At 35.4% G+C, this 12,444-nt stretch overlaps 1 protein-coding gene across 4 annotated transcripts in view; it reads left to right on the top strand.

Moving 5' to 3' along the window:
* The window catches only part of SGCG (sarcoglycan gamma), a 153,323-nt gene that overhangs the window by 39,962 nt on the left and 100,917 nt on the right, over positions 1-12,444 (top strand). For 2 of the 4 annotated variants that reach the window (XM_075050731.1, XM_075050730.1), the window contains exon 2: positions 6,406-6,493. In XM_075050731.1, coding sequence (XP_074906832.1) covers positions 6,470-6,493 — 24 coding nt within the window. In that variant the 5' untranslated portion in view covers positions 6,406-6,469. Of the gene's footprint in view, positions 1-6,405; positions 6,494-8,182; positions 8,397-12,444 lie in introns of those variants that run through there. The other 2 variants (XM_075050732.1, XM_075050733.1) reach the window with 2 other exon arrangements.

Here is a 12,444-nt window from a genome sequence, read left to right as displayed (position 1 = left end):
AGTGAAATGCTTTGGGAACGTGGCTTTTTCTTGGCTACCAAAAAAACCATAGGAGATAATCAGTATTGGATAAAAGCTTTTCCTACACTGTCTGCAAGAAATTATTTCATTCAGTAACAGTGGAAGTATGTCTGATTTCAGAGAACACATAATTTTATTATAATGTGGTGTATACTGTGCAAACTGTTGAAGAAAAGTGTATCCTTTTGTCCATTAGCTAATTAAATCCTACTGCATATGATGCTAATGTAAACATAGGTGGGTATGGCAGATTGCCTAACTTGGGGGCTTTTCATTCTTCTTACTTGCTGTGTTCCATTAATAAGAGTGACTGCATCAGGTAAGATCTCATGGAAGCAGAGCAGGTTGTTCATTGCTTGAGGACATTGAAAACTACTCCAGAAGAGGCGATTTCAGAAAACACATGTTTACCAAGGAGTAAAAAGGCAGAGACAAACACAAGCAAGGGTCTAGGAGCCTGCAGCTCCACAGGAACAGTCAAGAGCAGAAATTGCTGCAAAGGCTACAGAGCTGCAAGTCAGATTTCACAGGTGATAAAACAGAAACCTCCTTGATTCTGGAGGAAACTTCAGAGTTTTCTCCAATGCATAAAATTACTGAGGATACAGACATCAGGTCTGAAAGCAAGGATTCTCTTTGAGCAAGGATTCTCTTTGAACAAAGAGAAGTTGGCAGGAAATTACTTGTTTATAAGCTGTCTTTATATTCTGCCTTACCTGGCTGCCTCTAGGTTCTCTATTAAGACAAAAAAAAAAAAAAAAAAAAATTTTGTAGTGGAATTGAGATTAAAAAAATTCTGGTTTACTTTGAGGAGCTCACTGTAAGGGAAATTTTTAAGCAGATCCACTTCAAAATTCTGATTTATATGTGTAAATATAAAGACAAATTGTTTAGAAATAGATCATGTAAACTTATGCAACTTTCTTATACAGCTGAAGCCTTCATTATTCCTGTTTGTCTTTTACACTGAATATTCATCAGAACATGTGAACACAATCATGTAAGATGAAAATATTGAAAACTTCTTTTTGTCTAGATTATTGCTAAATAAAATTTAGGATATAGATTCTGTATATGCTTGTTTTGCTTACTCATTGATTTATACTAACATCCTTATTTCTCTTGGAGCAAGATTTAGTTAGGTTAATGACCACAATTTACATATTAGCTAAAACATACATTTGTGTTACCTTCTCCTTAAATTTTATTTGTTTTCTTCTGTTAGCTTTTAAATTTTAGTTCATTTTTTTGAAGTACTTCTAAGATTTTGCAAGCTGAACCTGTGCAACAAAAGAAATTAAGAAAGTTCTCTTTAGGACTCATAACAAATTATTAAGAATGTGTTCATTTAATTTATAATAGCTTAACAGCCAGTCTCACTCATTCTCTCTCTCTCAGCATACATGCTGGTCTGTAGTATGACCATCCCACAACAACTTTTTCCAGTTGTTTAACAGGGAAGAAGCACTATATTAACACTATATCTTTTCTCTTAGATATTTAACTAGTGTTCCATCTTTTTATCACTGTTATTGATGACTGCAATTTTAAGAAAATTAAACTAATGCAGGTTCTTCCTATGAAAATAATTCAATAGTCAGTTGCTCCAAATATAAAATTGCAATCCACTAGAACTTTCTGGGCATTGAGTCTGTCAGGGACTGAGCTCTGGGACTGTGGTTCCTGTTACAGTGTCCTGGCCAGAGCACTGTAATTTTCATATTTCCACTTCTCCTCTTCTAAATCTTTTGGAACAGGAAACATTTTTCTAGTGTGCCTTAATATTTTTTTTTAAATTATTTTTAATTGCTCTCATGCTTCCTTTCTTTCTGGCAAGATGCATGCTGGTACTGAATGAAAAAAACTATTCTAATGAAGTAGACACTGAATTACAGGATTTAAATAGAGTTTTTGATGCTTTTATTTCAAATGCAGATTAGATGCACTGCTTTATTATGTCAGAATTAAATATATATTATGTTACTGAAAAATAACATTCAATGATAAAAGAAAATGGGAGGGCTTTTCTATCTCTCATTCAGCTACACTTCTGATATATCTGTGAGTAGAGGAGGAAACAGGAAAAATGAAAGGAGATGAATAGCAAGAAAGCAAAAGACAGTGGTAAACTCATCATATTCTTTAGGGTTTGTATCTGTACAAACCTGTATGCAATATGAGAATATGGGTACAGATGCAGAGCTTCCAAGAACTATTAAACCTATTCTGCCATGTTGGGACAGTAATTCAATTTTCTGTTTTATACAGCCACCTACACTGGGTGACAGCCATGTGTTTCACTTGAATTCTTCAGAGTTCAGATATCCCAAAAGCAGAAGACTGGACTATTCTGCTTTGAATGTTTAGTGGGTTAGGGGGTTTTGCTTTAGTTTTTAGTAAAGGGCAAGTGATGTAAAAGGAAATGTTATGACCAAAGAACACAAAACGTGGTTCTCTGTTGATTGTCAGTGCTGTTGACATCTGTTGTAGGAGTCATTTGACATACTGTACAGAGCACAACTGTAAATATACTATTCTGCCTGTCACAGAGTGCTTGCAGGTGGAGCTGTGAGTAGGTGCACAGTGAATCATATCCTAAAATAAAAATCCCAATGCACAAAATAATGAACCTATTAAAAAGTGCTTTACTCCACTTTCCTGTCCAGTGTAGAGTTTCATATAAACCAAAGTACACATTTCTGGTTTTCTTCCTGAGAAAAAGCTAACAATTAATTTCCCCAAGTGAACAGTAGTTGGATTTCATACTTAGGAGAATGCTTGAATTGTACCAACCATGCAGTAGGACAAAATAATTCCAAATCTTGTTGGACATTTAACATTTGGTATTTTTTTTCCTCCAAGTATTAAGTTACGCAACATTTTCTACCTTTAAGGTACTACTATAACAAGGTCTTTCCATTGTGTCTTCCAATCTGCACACAAGCTGCAGGCTCCAAATTGGTGTTTTCCTCATCAGCTTGACTCTTTGAAAGGGTCTATAAACCTGAGCTTGCTTGTTTGCTCTTAGAAAAAACAATTTGTCCCATCTTACATCTATTGCAGTTCACCTGTCAGGCTCATCTTCACATGGGGTACAGCATTGAGCACAAACTACACATGCAGCTTTTCAGTTGCTGTCTTGCTACTTAACCTCTTTAAAGGATCATACAGAATTAAACTCACAGAAATTAAATATTTTTAATCAAACTTTGTGAAGGTGCAATCCAAGCAGATGATACCATTTAACACCCCCCAAAAAAACCCTCCAACTAGCCCTTTATGACAGTTTGAATCTGTTTTATATTAAATCATTTTGTGCCCACATTAATTTCAAAAAAGAGTGAGTAGAGTGGGTGAACAGGAGGTGAAAAACGTTCCTGTTCTGGAGCCACTGAACAGACTGGGGAGGAGAGGCTAGGTGACAGCATGTGGCAAAAAAAGGGATGCAGGAGTGTGGCAGCAAGGAGCTGGGAGAGAACAGCTGAAACAGAGATTGAAATATTACTAGGATGATCAGGCAATAGACTGACAGCCAGCTGTTCATGCTCACAGATGGAAAAAATTCTTAGAAACCAGACACAAGGACCTGCTGTGCACTGACATGATGGGCAGTAGCATACTTGTAAATAAGTCCTTTTACTTTTATCTTGTCATGCATAGTTATTTTCAGATTTCTCTTAGTTTATTCTTGTTCATACTCTAATAAAACTTAAATATTCTGAGCTTCAAAGCTGTTTTGAACCTCCTTGTAGATATCATATAATTAAATGGTCTAGGCAGATCTCCTTTAAAGCCTTGTATGATTGGAGGTCTTGTGTTTATATTCCAAAAGGTTCCTATTGGATTATTTTCCACCTTGTTTAAGTAACTATTTAAAACAATTATGTTTTTATAGCTTTAATAGGTACAACAGTAACTTTCAAATGTTTCTTTCTATTTATATGTGAAAGATTAAGTCCTCCTTTGGCTCACTGTTTTACTCAGGTTTAGAAGATGACATCCCTTTCTAGATATTCACCATAGCCCTATTCTTAGGAAGGGGCAAGGTCTCAATCTATCAGTAAATGGCCTGCTGCCCTATCCCTTACAAATTTAAAAAGCACATCAAATGTAGCCAACTCAAAATGCTTTGGAGGGAAACACTAAAAAAATTGTTTCCAACAGTTCTTGTTTCATATCATATGAGAGCCTCTAACAACAGTGGGAGTTCAGGAGAACTGGAAAAACTTTTTTAAAAAGGTGATTTTTCTATTGTGTCATTATTCAAGCTCACAAGTGAATAACATGCACAAGAACAAGAATTGAGAAGACTTGGACATTTCCACTCAGTTCTTGGAAGTCCAGAGGTGTCTAGTAACTAATTACTTTTTATATTTTCTGACCATTAATAAAATTACCCCCTACTTTAATGTCTTGAGAATTTGGTTAGTTTTGGTGTTTGCATCCAGTGATTCTACAGATAAATATTTGTATGTGTTGGGTTTTGGGTTTCCTTTTTTTTGCATTTGGTAATTCTAATAAGTATATATTTTCATGTCAATTTTATTTTTTTCCAAAGTATGTGCCATTTTATCATTAATGCAAATTGCTTTTGCTGTACTAGTTGACCTTTCTGAACCTTTATCAAGGTATCTTTTACTATTTCATATGGCAAAACTTCTGTTTTATCTGGAGTTACACATCCATACAACCTAATTTTAGCTGTATTTACTGTTTGCCACATAATTACAGTTGTTCAGCAATAGAGGACTTCTATTCTTAGTTAACTTTGTTATTAACTATCTCTTGCAATGCAATTTTGGGGACACAAGAGGCTTGGGGTATTTTGGGTTTTTTCTGAGGAGGGAGCGTGACTGACTGACTGACTAATTTTAGGCCACAAAGAGAAAGATGCTGCAAATGAAGAGCATGATTCCAGTACTATCCCAATACTCTTTTGACTGCACAGATGATCTAAGAATGTATTTTCTGACCACAGTGTATAAACCTCTATGGACACATACTGCCTTTTGACAAATAGAGAAAATTAAATTTTTAATTTAAAAATTGCTGATCTCCCTGATATCCAGTGACAGGACACGTGGGAACAGTTCAAAGCTGCACCAAGAGAGGTTTAGACTAGACATTAGGAAGCATTTCTTTACCAAGAGGGTGGTCAAACACTGGAATAGACTTCCTGGAGAGGTGGTCAATGCCGCAAGCCTGTCAGCGTTGAATAGGCATTTGGACAATGCCCTTAATAAAAAGCTTTAACTTTTGGTCAGCCCTGAATTGGTCAGGCAGTTGGACTAGATGATCCCTTTTTGTATGCAGGTCCCTTCCAACTGAAATATTCTATTCTATTCTACTCTAAAATAAAATAAAGCTAAAATGTCTTATTGTTATTAACTGTAGAATTCTTCTGTAGTACTTTATTCCCAGGATAAACTCTGTTTTCCATAGAGACTAGAATATTCTTTTTTTGCCCTAAATGCCCTTTGCTTAACAAATCCTTATTGCACTCTTTAAACATGTTACAGACTTGAAAAATATCTGAATAAGTTGGAGAAGTTGATATAGATAGGACCAAATGGCTTCTATGTCTGTTTCAGTTAGATGAATTAAACTGATACGTGATAGTCATTGTCTTCTCCATCATTATGTTGTCTTGTATGTTGAGGGATAAGCAGATGTTCTTGAAATCGTGTAGCTATACACAGAACTCTTGTCAAAATTCTCTTTTTTTTCCTCTGCCTTTTAAAGGCAGAATGTTCAAACCACAGTTTACATATCTTTTTCCATTGTTTTTTCATGGCATAAGTTTGCAAGTACTTCTGGTTAGTCAAGTGCTGGTATGAGTGGACTCTGACAATGTGGAAAGTAAATTTGTTTGCTTAGTTACCTTTCCAGGACTAAGTTGTCATTCATTGACTTTCAAAATCCAATTGAAAAGGGGGTTGGCAGTTTTTGGTGAGGAACAGGACGTCAGCATTCTTGAACTGTGAACGTTATTACTTGACTGAGAGAAAGAGGTTTTGTACAAATGCAATGAAACCCCATAATTGAAATCATTGTTCGTTATACTAATGCATTCTAATGCTAGATGGAATTTTAATGTTGCAACAGAAATCTTTTTTATTATTTGTCCCATAGATTTTTTTTTTACTAATATTTATTTCTCATTTACTGTAAACTGTGCTGTCATGAACATTTGCAGTCCAAGCAGGCATTGGGTGTCTAGTGTTTCATTTGTGTTCCACAATTTTAATCTCAGTGGATTTTGGTCCATCACTTGTAAAATGTTGTCACTTCAGTAATCAGGAGGGCAGTTCAGGAATGTATCTTGTTCTTTCCCCATACTCATGAAATTTTTTCCTTTCTCTTTCATTCTTTGCACTTAAATAGGAAGACAGCTGCCCTCAGATGATACAGAACTCACTGACAGTTGCTCTTGCTTCCGTCCTACTTCATGAGAACATCAGAAGATACTGAGGTATTTATTTGTTCTTTTCATTTTTAGAATTTCTACTTTCCAGATACTATGTAGGTAGAAGAGAAGACAAAAGACACCATGAATCTAGACCAAGAAGAGTAATCATACATGGAAAATAACACAAAAGTGATGTCCATAAGGACAGCTACTGGGCGATACAATCTAATCTCTTTCTATAGCTGGGCACTGACTTAGTCAATCTTTTTTTATAAATTGAGAAATCAAATAATTACAAATATGCCAAAAGGAAACATACTAAAATGTAGTTAAAATGTTGCTTTTGGGGGGTCTTCTATCCAGTTTTATTGGATCCTCTGCTTTTCTCCAAGAATAGACAAAAGATTTTGCACGAAAGCCCTGGACATGAATACCCAATCACCTAAATAATGACTAAATAATGAACCCTTCAAAACTATCTGGCATTTATAGGTTTCTTCCTCTCATACCTACAGGGAATTTCAATTAAAGAAAAGCTTTGGTGTAAACACAACATACCAATGCCTTTGTCCCAGTTTATCTTTCAGAAATCCATGAGATTAAATATAAAAGCTGTTTTAAAGATACTGATAAATATTTTATTATGAAAAATACTTGTCATTTTTGTCAGATACCAGTGAATTAATTCCTTTGTGTAGAAAGTAACCTCTCCATTTGTATATGTAAACAGAGTCTGATAAACGATTAATGACCATAGAATTCATAAAGGGAAAAAAGTATCTTGTAAGCCTATGATCAGTTGGATTTGTGTCAGTCCTAAATTTGTGATCTGCAGCTGTTAGATGTCTGCTAGGAGCTTCATCTTCTAAAGCATGATAAAAGTGTGAGTGTATGGCTAGAAAAAAGGAAACATTGTGCTTTGAGAAATAAAATTGTCCAAACATATGGATGATGATTACAATGCTTCACATAGCACAAAACTTTTATTCTGTAAATCTTATAAATGTGTGTTTTAATGCTTTTTAAACTGCAGGCAGTTACCAGCACAGATTCTAAAATATTGTAGATTGAACAGAAAGTCTGTTGGTTAGTGTTTGTATAGTCAGTCTAATGTAAGCAGTGCCAGGCTGGAATTCTTGTTTCTGCATTTGAGAACTCAAAGCTTAAATGGCACTGAAAAAAGATGTTTCATAATTTCTATAATACCATCTTAAAATATGTAATATATACAACTTTTCTTTTTTAATAGCTCTTGGTATTTATATGCATCTTTCTTAAATACCAAGAATGGCTTAACTTTTTGGAAAGGTTGGTAATTGTTAGTGTTGTTACATAAAATTCATATATGCTATTATAGGTATATTATATGTATTTCCTTTTTTTAAAGAGACTTTATATACCAGCCAGTATAGATTACAGTTAGAATAATGTTAGCATTAAAATTAAAAGTTTTCAGAAAAACGACTATTAAAAGTCAGTTGGATGTTATATGGATTCAGGAAAGAAAGAAAGAAGTCTTTTTTGTTTCTAATTTTGCATTGTGTGTTGTTAGCAGCTAACTATGTTAATAGTTTTTACGTGCAGATTCTGTGAAGTGCTGCATATTCTCAGATTTTAATAAAGCAGTTGGCATTATGTGACAGGTTGGGCCATTTTAGTATGCGTTATGGATTGGTTATGTCTTACAGCAGGGCAGTTCATTTCTGGAGTCAGTACACAACCATTTTAGCAGTAGAATTAGCCGCTTATGTCACGGATTATAATTAGCTGCGTCTGTATGCCGGAGCAACAGGATGGAATGCAAAACACAGCCAAACATGTGAACGAATTTTCTTCCAGTGATATTTGGGCAGGCCTAAAATATCTTCCACTCCAGATTTGAAAGTAGTGGAAAAGTTAGACAATTCTCTCTTGGGAAGAGAGATTGTAATTTATTCAGAAGTCCACATTGTTTCAGTTCTCTAGGGTAAGTAACAGTTTTTTAGATTTCTTTTTATATCTGTATTAAAATAGTAGTATATTAATAATTGAGTTGGTTTTTGTTTGTTCTTTACATATTACATTGATGTATTGAGCTTCTCGCCCATCTGCTTTTCTGTGCAACATTTCATGCTGATTCTGACCTCATTTAAGGATCATGTTGATGCTTATGTGATTTATTTTAGGACCTAAATTTAAGTGTTCATTTTTATATACAATTATTATTTTAGATTCTGGTTGTTTAATTGTACTTGTTTTTACAATTAAATGCAGTATTAAGTTGCATAGTTTAAACTTGCACTTGTGTAACATAAGCTAAAGTTTAGTACTTTTAAAATCTTTTACAATATCGTATTACTTACTGTACTTATATAAATATCTAATTTGCAGTAGTAAACCTCTGGTGTTTGTAGCTCTAAATTTTTCTCAGTTTATCTATCACATACTGAAAGTTAAATTTAGTCAAGAATGGATCCATGCTTCTGCTGAACACTTCATTTTGGCTTGACAGTGTGATAACCTTCCATCTGAGGAACTGTTACCAAAATCAGTTGTAACATCTGTGAAGCATACTTGAATTAATATGGAGCAACCAACTATGTGTATACAGAACTCCTCTTACAAGTTTGTAATCTCCTTGAATTCAAATACGTTTTCTCTTGAGTAATTTCACTGACTGAAAGAAAATGACTAACTAGGTATCAGTGGGTTACTGACTCATTATCAAATGATTTATTGGATGATACTTGGTGTCTCCTCACCAACAGGTGCTCGCACTGCATATTTAATCATGCATCAGAATAAGCACATAAGTTCCTAAACCAGGATATTGCCAAAGTGTAGGAATGTGATTTGACTGCATCAACACCAGTCAGCTAGGCTCCTTTTATAGAGATGTGGGTGGTTTCACCCTATCTATCTTATATCTCCTACTTCAAGAGGAGATGAATTGTGTCCTAGAAGTGTCTGCCTCTCTCCATTGTCTATGGAGGGGGCCTAGGTAAGTATGGCTGAAGTTATCTGTGTTTGGTGAGATGAATTCTGGCCTGCATAGCCACATCCATATGAGTAATCCACACGAGTGAACTGTAGTAACTTTGTGCCATAGAGTTCTGAAAGTTTGCAGTCAGTTAAGATGTTGGAAGTTTTGGTTGTGATGGATAGTTACAACTGATGCCACTTTGGCTGAAATGAATGTCCGCTTATCTTCTAAACAAATGTGATATTCACATATCAGATACAGACCTCCTTTCCATTACGTAATGAAGAACAAATGGTCCTAGAATACCACCAAAGGGTAAGAACCACTGTGTGGAGTTAAATTAAAAATAAAAGGATCTAAATTAAGCCCAGTGTTACAGGAAACCTTTTAAAATCTCTTTTCTAAACCTTTACACTTTTGCTAATAACATGCAACTTTTTCCTGTTTGAAAACTCAGTGGTGAAAAGCAGGTTATATTTTAGTTTTTATTCATAATCTTAAGGCTTTAATAACAATATGAAGATACAATATTCATCCTTACTACAATAGGTTTGTAATTATACGGATATGTGTGACTATGCTTAGTGTTGAGAATACTCAGGCAAGAATGTATGTTTTAAGGTAAGGGAAAAGAGTTTTGGAGGAACAGCTGAAAGAAAGAAATGGATATAGTGTATCACACAAACTGAAACCTCCCTCAAAAGGCACAGAAAAGTTGGGTGTACAGAGGTCCTCTTGCTTGAATGGCCTTGTGAGATTTATTCCTTCCTGTGAAAAGTAATGCCTTTTACATGAGAGAAATCCCAGGTCCTGACCTCTTACAGTTTTTAATTATTTTCATGACTTGGAATTAAGTAAGCTGGATTTCCTGTGGACTTATTTCTCAAAGTTGATTGTCTTAGATGTTTAATGAGCAGTGACTGAAGGTTTTCTGTAACAGACACTTACAAGGTCTTTCTCTCATACAGGTTTTCTGATATCTAATAGTCTTCTTGCCCATTGCAGTCTCTCAGTGGAGACATAAATGGGGTTTCTTCTTCTCTCTTCTGTCTTACTTTCAGAAAGTTTGTAGGAATGTAGTATTTCTGAGACCTCTACTTGTCTGTTGAATTTTGTTGAAATTGACCAAGAAACTCAAAAGCTATTGTAGGAGGGAGGGAAATGAATGGGATGCAGATGGTTTAGACAGTGACAGAGAGTGTGGTTGCTTTTTTATTTATTAAACCAGCCTAAAAGCATCATGGCAGTTACCGGTTAATTCATTATCCTGGTCAAATTTTCAGCTTGGGTGACAATATCTCACTATTTAATTCATCTGAAACTTTGGCTACCTGGGCCAGTCTTCTCATTAAACCTTTCTGTATATCTGCCAAAAGCTGTTAAACAGCTGCTGCATTTCATGCCATGGTTGGTTATGTTTCTGTGGGAGATGAAGTACTACTGTATAAGAATGTGAAGAGGAATACAAACTAAAGTAATCAATATTTTTAAAAATGGAGTATGGTATGTGCTAAGTGTTGGATATTGCTGGTATAAGCCATAAAACACATGGTTTTCACTAACACATATAATATGTTTGTTTATTTGTGTGTGTGCATATGTATATCCTGAAGGTTGTCTGTAAGAATCACGTATATATGTATTTTCAATAATGGGATTTAGAGGTGGAATCATCTTATAGTAATGCCTGTTAAAACTCTTCAGTTCCTTCTTGTTTATTTGCTGTGTGGTCAGTGCTCTGAGGAACAAAAGAAGTCTAGTACCTTTTCTTCACCTTAGCTTTTTCCAGTAGTGCGAGTGGCAGGTACTAAATTTTACACAGGCTTTTGGCATCACTGGTTTATTAGTTCTGCATATTAATGGCTTTCAGGAAAGGCTGGCTGTGTAGTGTACATCAGCTTCTGTTTCAAGTTAAAGTTTCCCGGAGGTCCCCCTTTGAATTTCAAAGCTCTTAGACCTGGCTATGAGAAGCATGCAGCAGCCTCTGTCAGTGATGGCTGCTGATGGAAGGAGACATGTCTGCAAAGTTCCACTGCACCATTTCTTCAGTTTTGAGGAAAAGGAGATTGAAGTGAGGGGCAGTAATAAGTAAATAAAACCCATGTTCTGGTGACTCTGGACTGCTGAAAGCAGAATAAAATGGAAGCAGTTCTTAAAAGATAAATGGAATGAAGCTGAGTCAGCAGAACGCAGCTATGGCAATGGACCGTAACTGCAGACCAGGCTGCATTACCGAGGCTGTAAAAGGCAAGCTGCATCCAAAGGTCTGTTCCAGTCCATCTTTGAACTGGAAGATGTGATCTGCAGAGGTGCATTGCAGCCTAATTTTTTCTGGGATTCTCAGAGTTTGTTCAGAAAGATTTTCCTGAATATTCCCATCATCATCATCATTATTATTATTACTATTATTATTATTATTATTATTATTATTATTATTATTACTTACCTACTGGTCTTCATTACTCCCTTGGTTGTCTTACTAGCTGATCCAGTCTGCAATGTTTCAGATTTCATGTCTACTTTCAGTATGCAGAGGGCATCACAGTTTACCAAATAAGATATGTCATGGGAGATGAGTAGTTAGCAGTATTCTCAAGTCCCTGTTGGACCCACATAAAGTTCCTATAAATCAGTAAGAACTGACTGTAATATTTGACTTGAATTTTACTTGGAAATACAAGGAAGGAAATGGACTAATTCAGAGTTTAAATCCAAAAAAGTAATAGTGAGTGTTATTTTAATTGCAGCGTTCCCTATGAGCTGGAAAGTCGTAGGAGGATATTTGGGTGACTGGCAGAAAAGGCTGTAGTTATTGTTTGCCTGAGTGAGATTTTTCATAGTAGGGATAAAATGATAAGATAGATTTCAGTATATGGAGGAGGAAGAGGTTGATTGGAGTTTGGCCTGAGTGCCAAACAAGAGAGACAGACCATGGTGAACTTTCCCAAAAGTCAGCATGGATGAGGCAGACAAGGCTGCATTAGGTTTGGTTCCCTCCACGTTCTTGTGATAGTATCCTGATAAGCTTTGTACCTTCATATTATACCCCAAG

The sequence above is a fragment of the Buteo buteo genome, chromosome 18, assembly GCF_964188355.1.
Source record: "Buteo buteo chromosome 18, bButBut1.hap1.1, whole genome shotgun sequence".
In the NCBI taxonomy this organism is placed as follows: Eukaryota; Metazoa; Chordata; class Aves; order Accipitriformes; family Accipitridae; genus Buteo; species Buteo buteo.
Note: the sequence above shows the minus strand (reverse complement) of the source record. Positions and strands in the feature narration are given on the sequence as shown.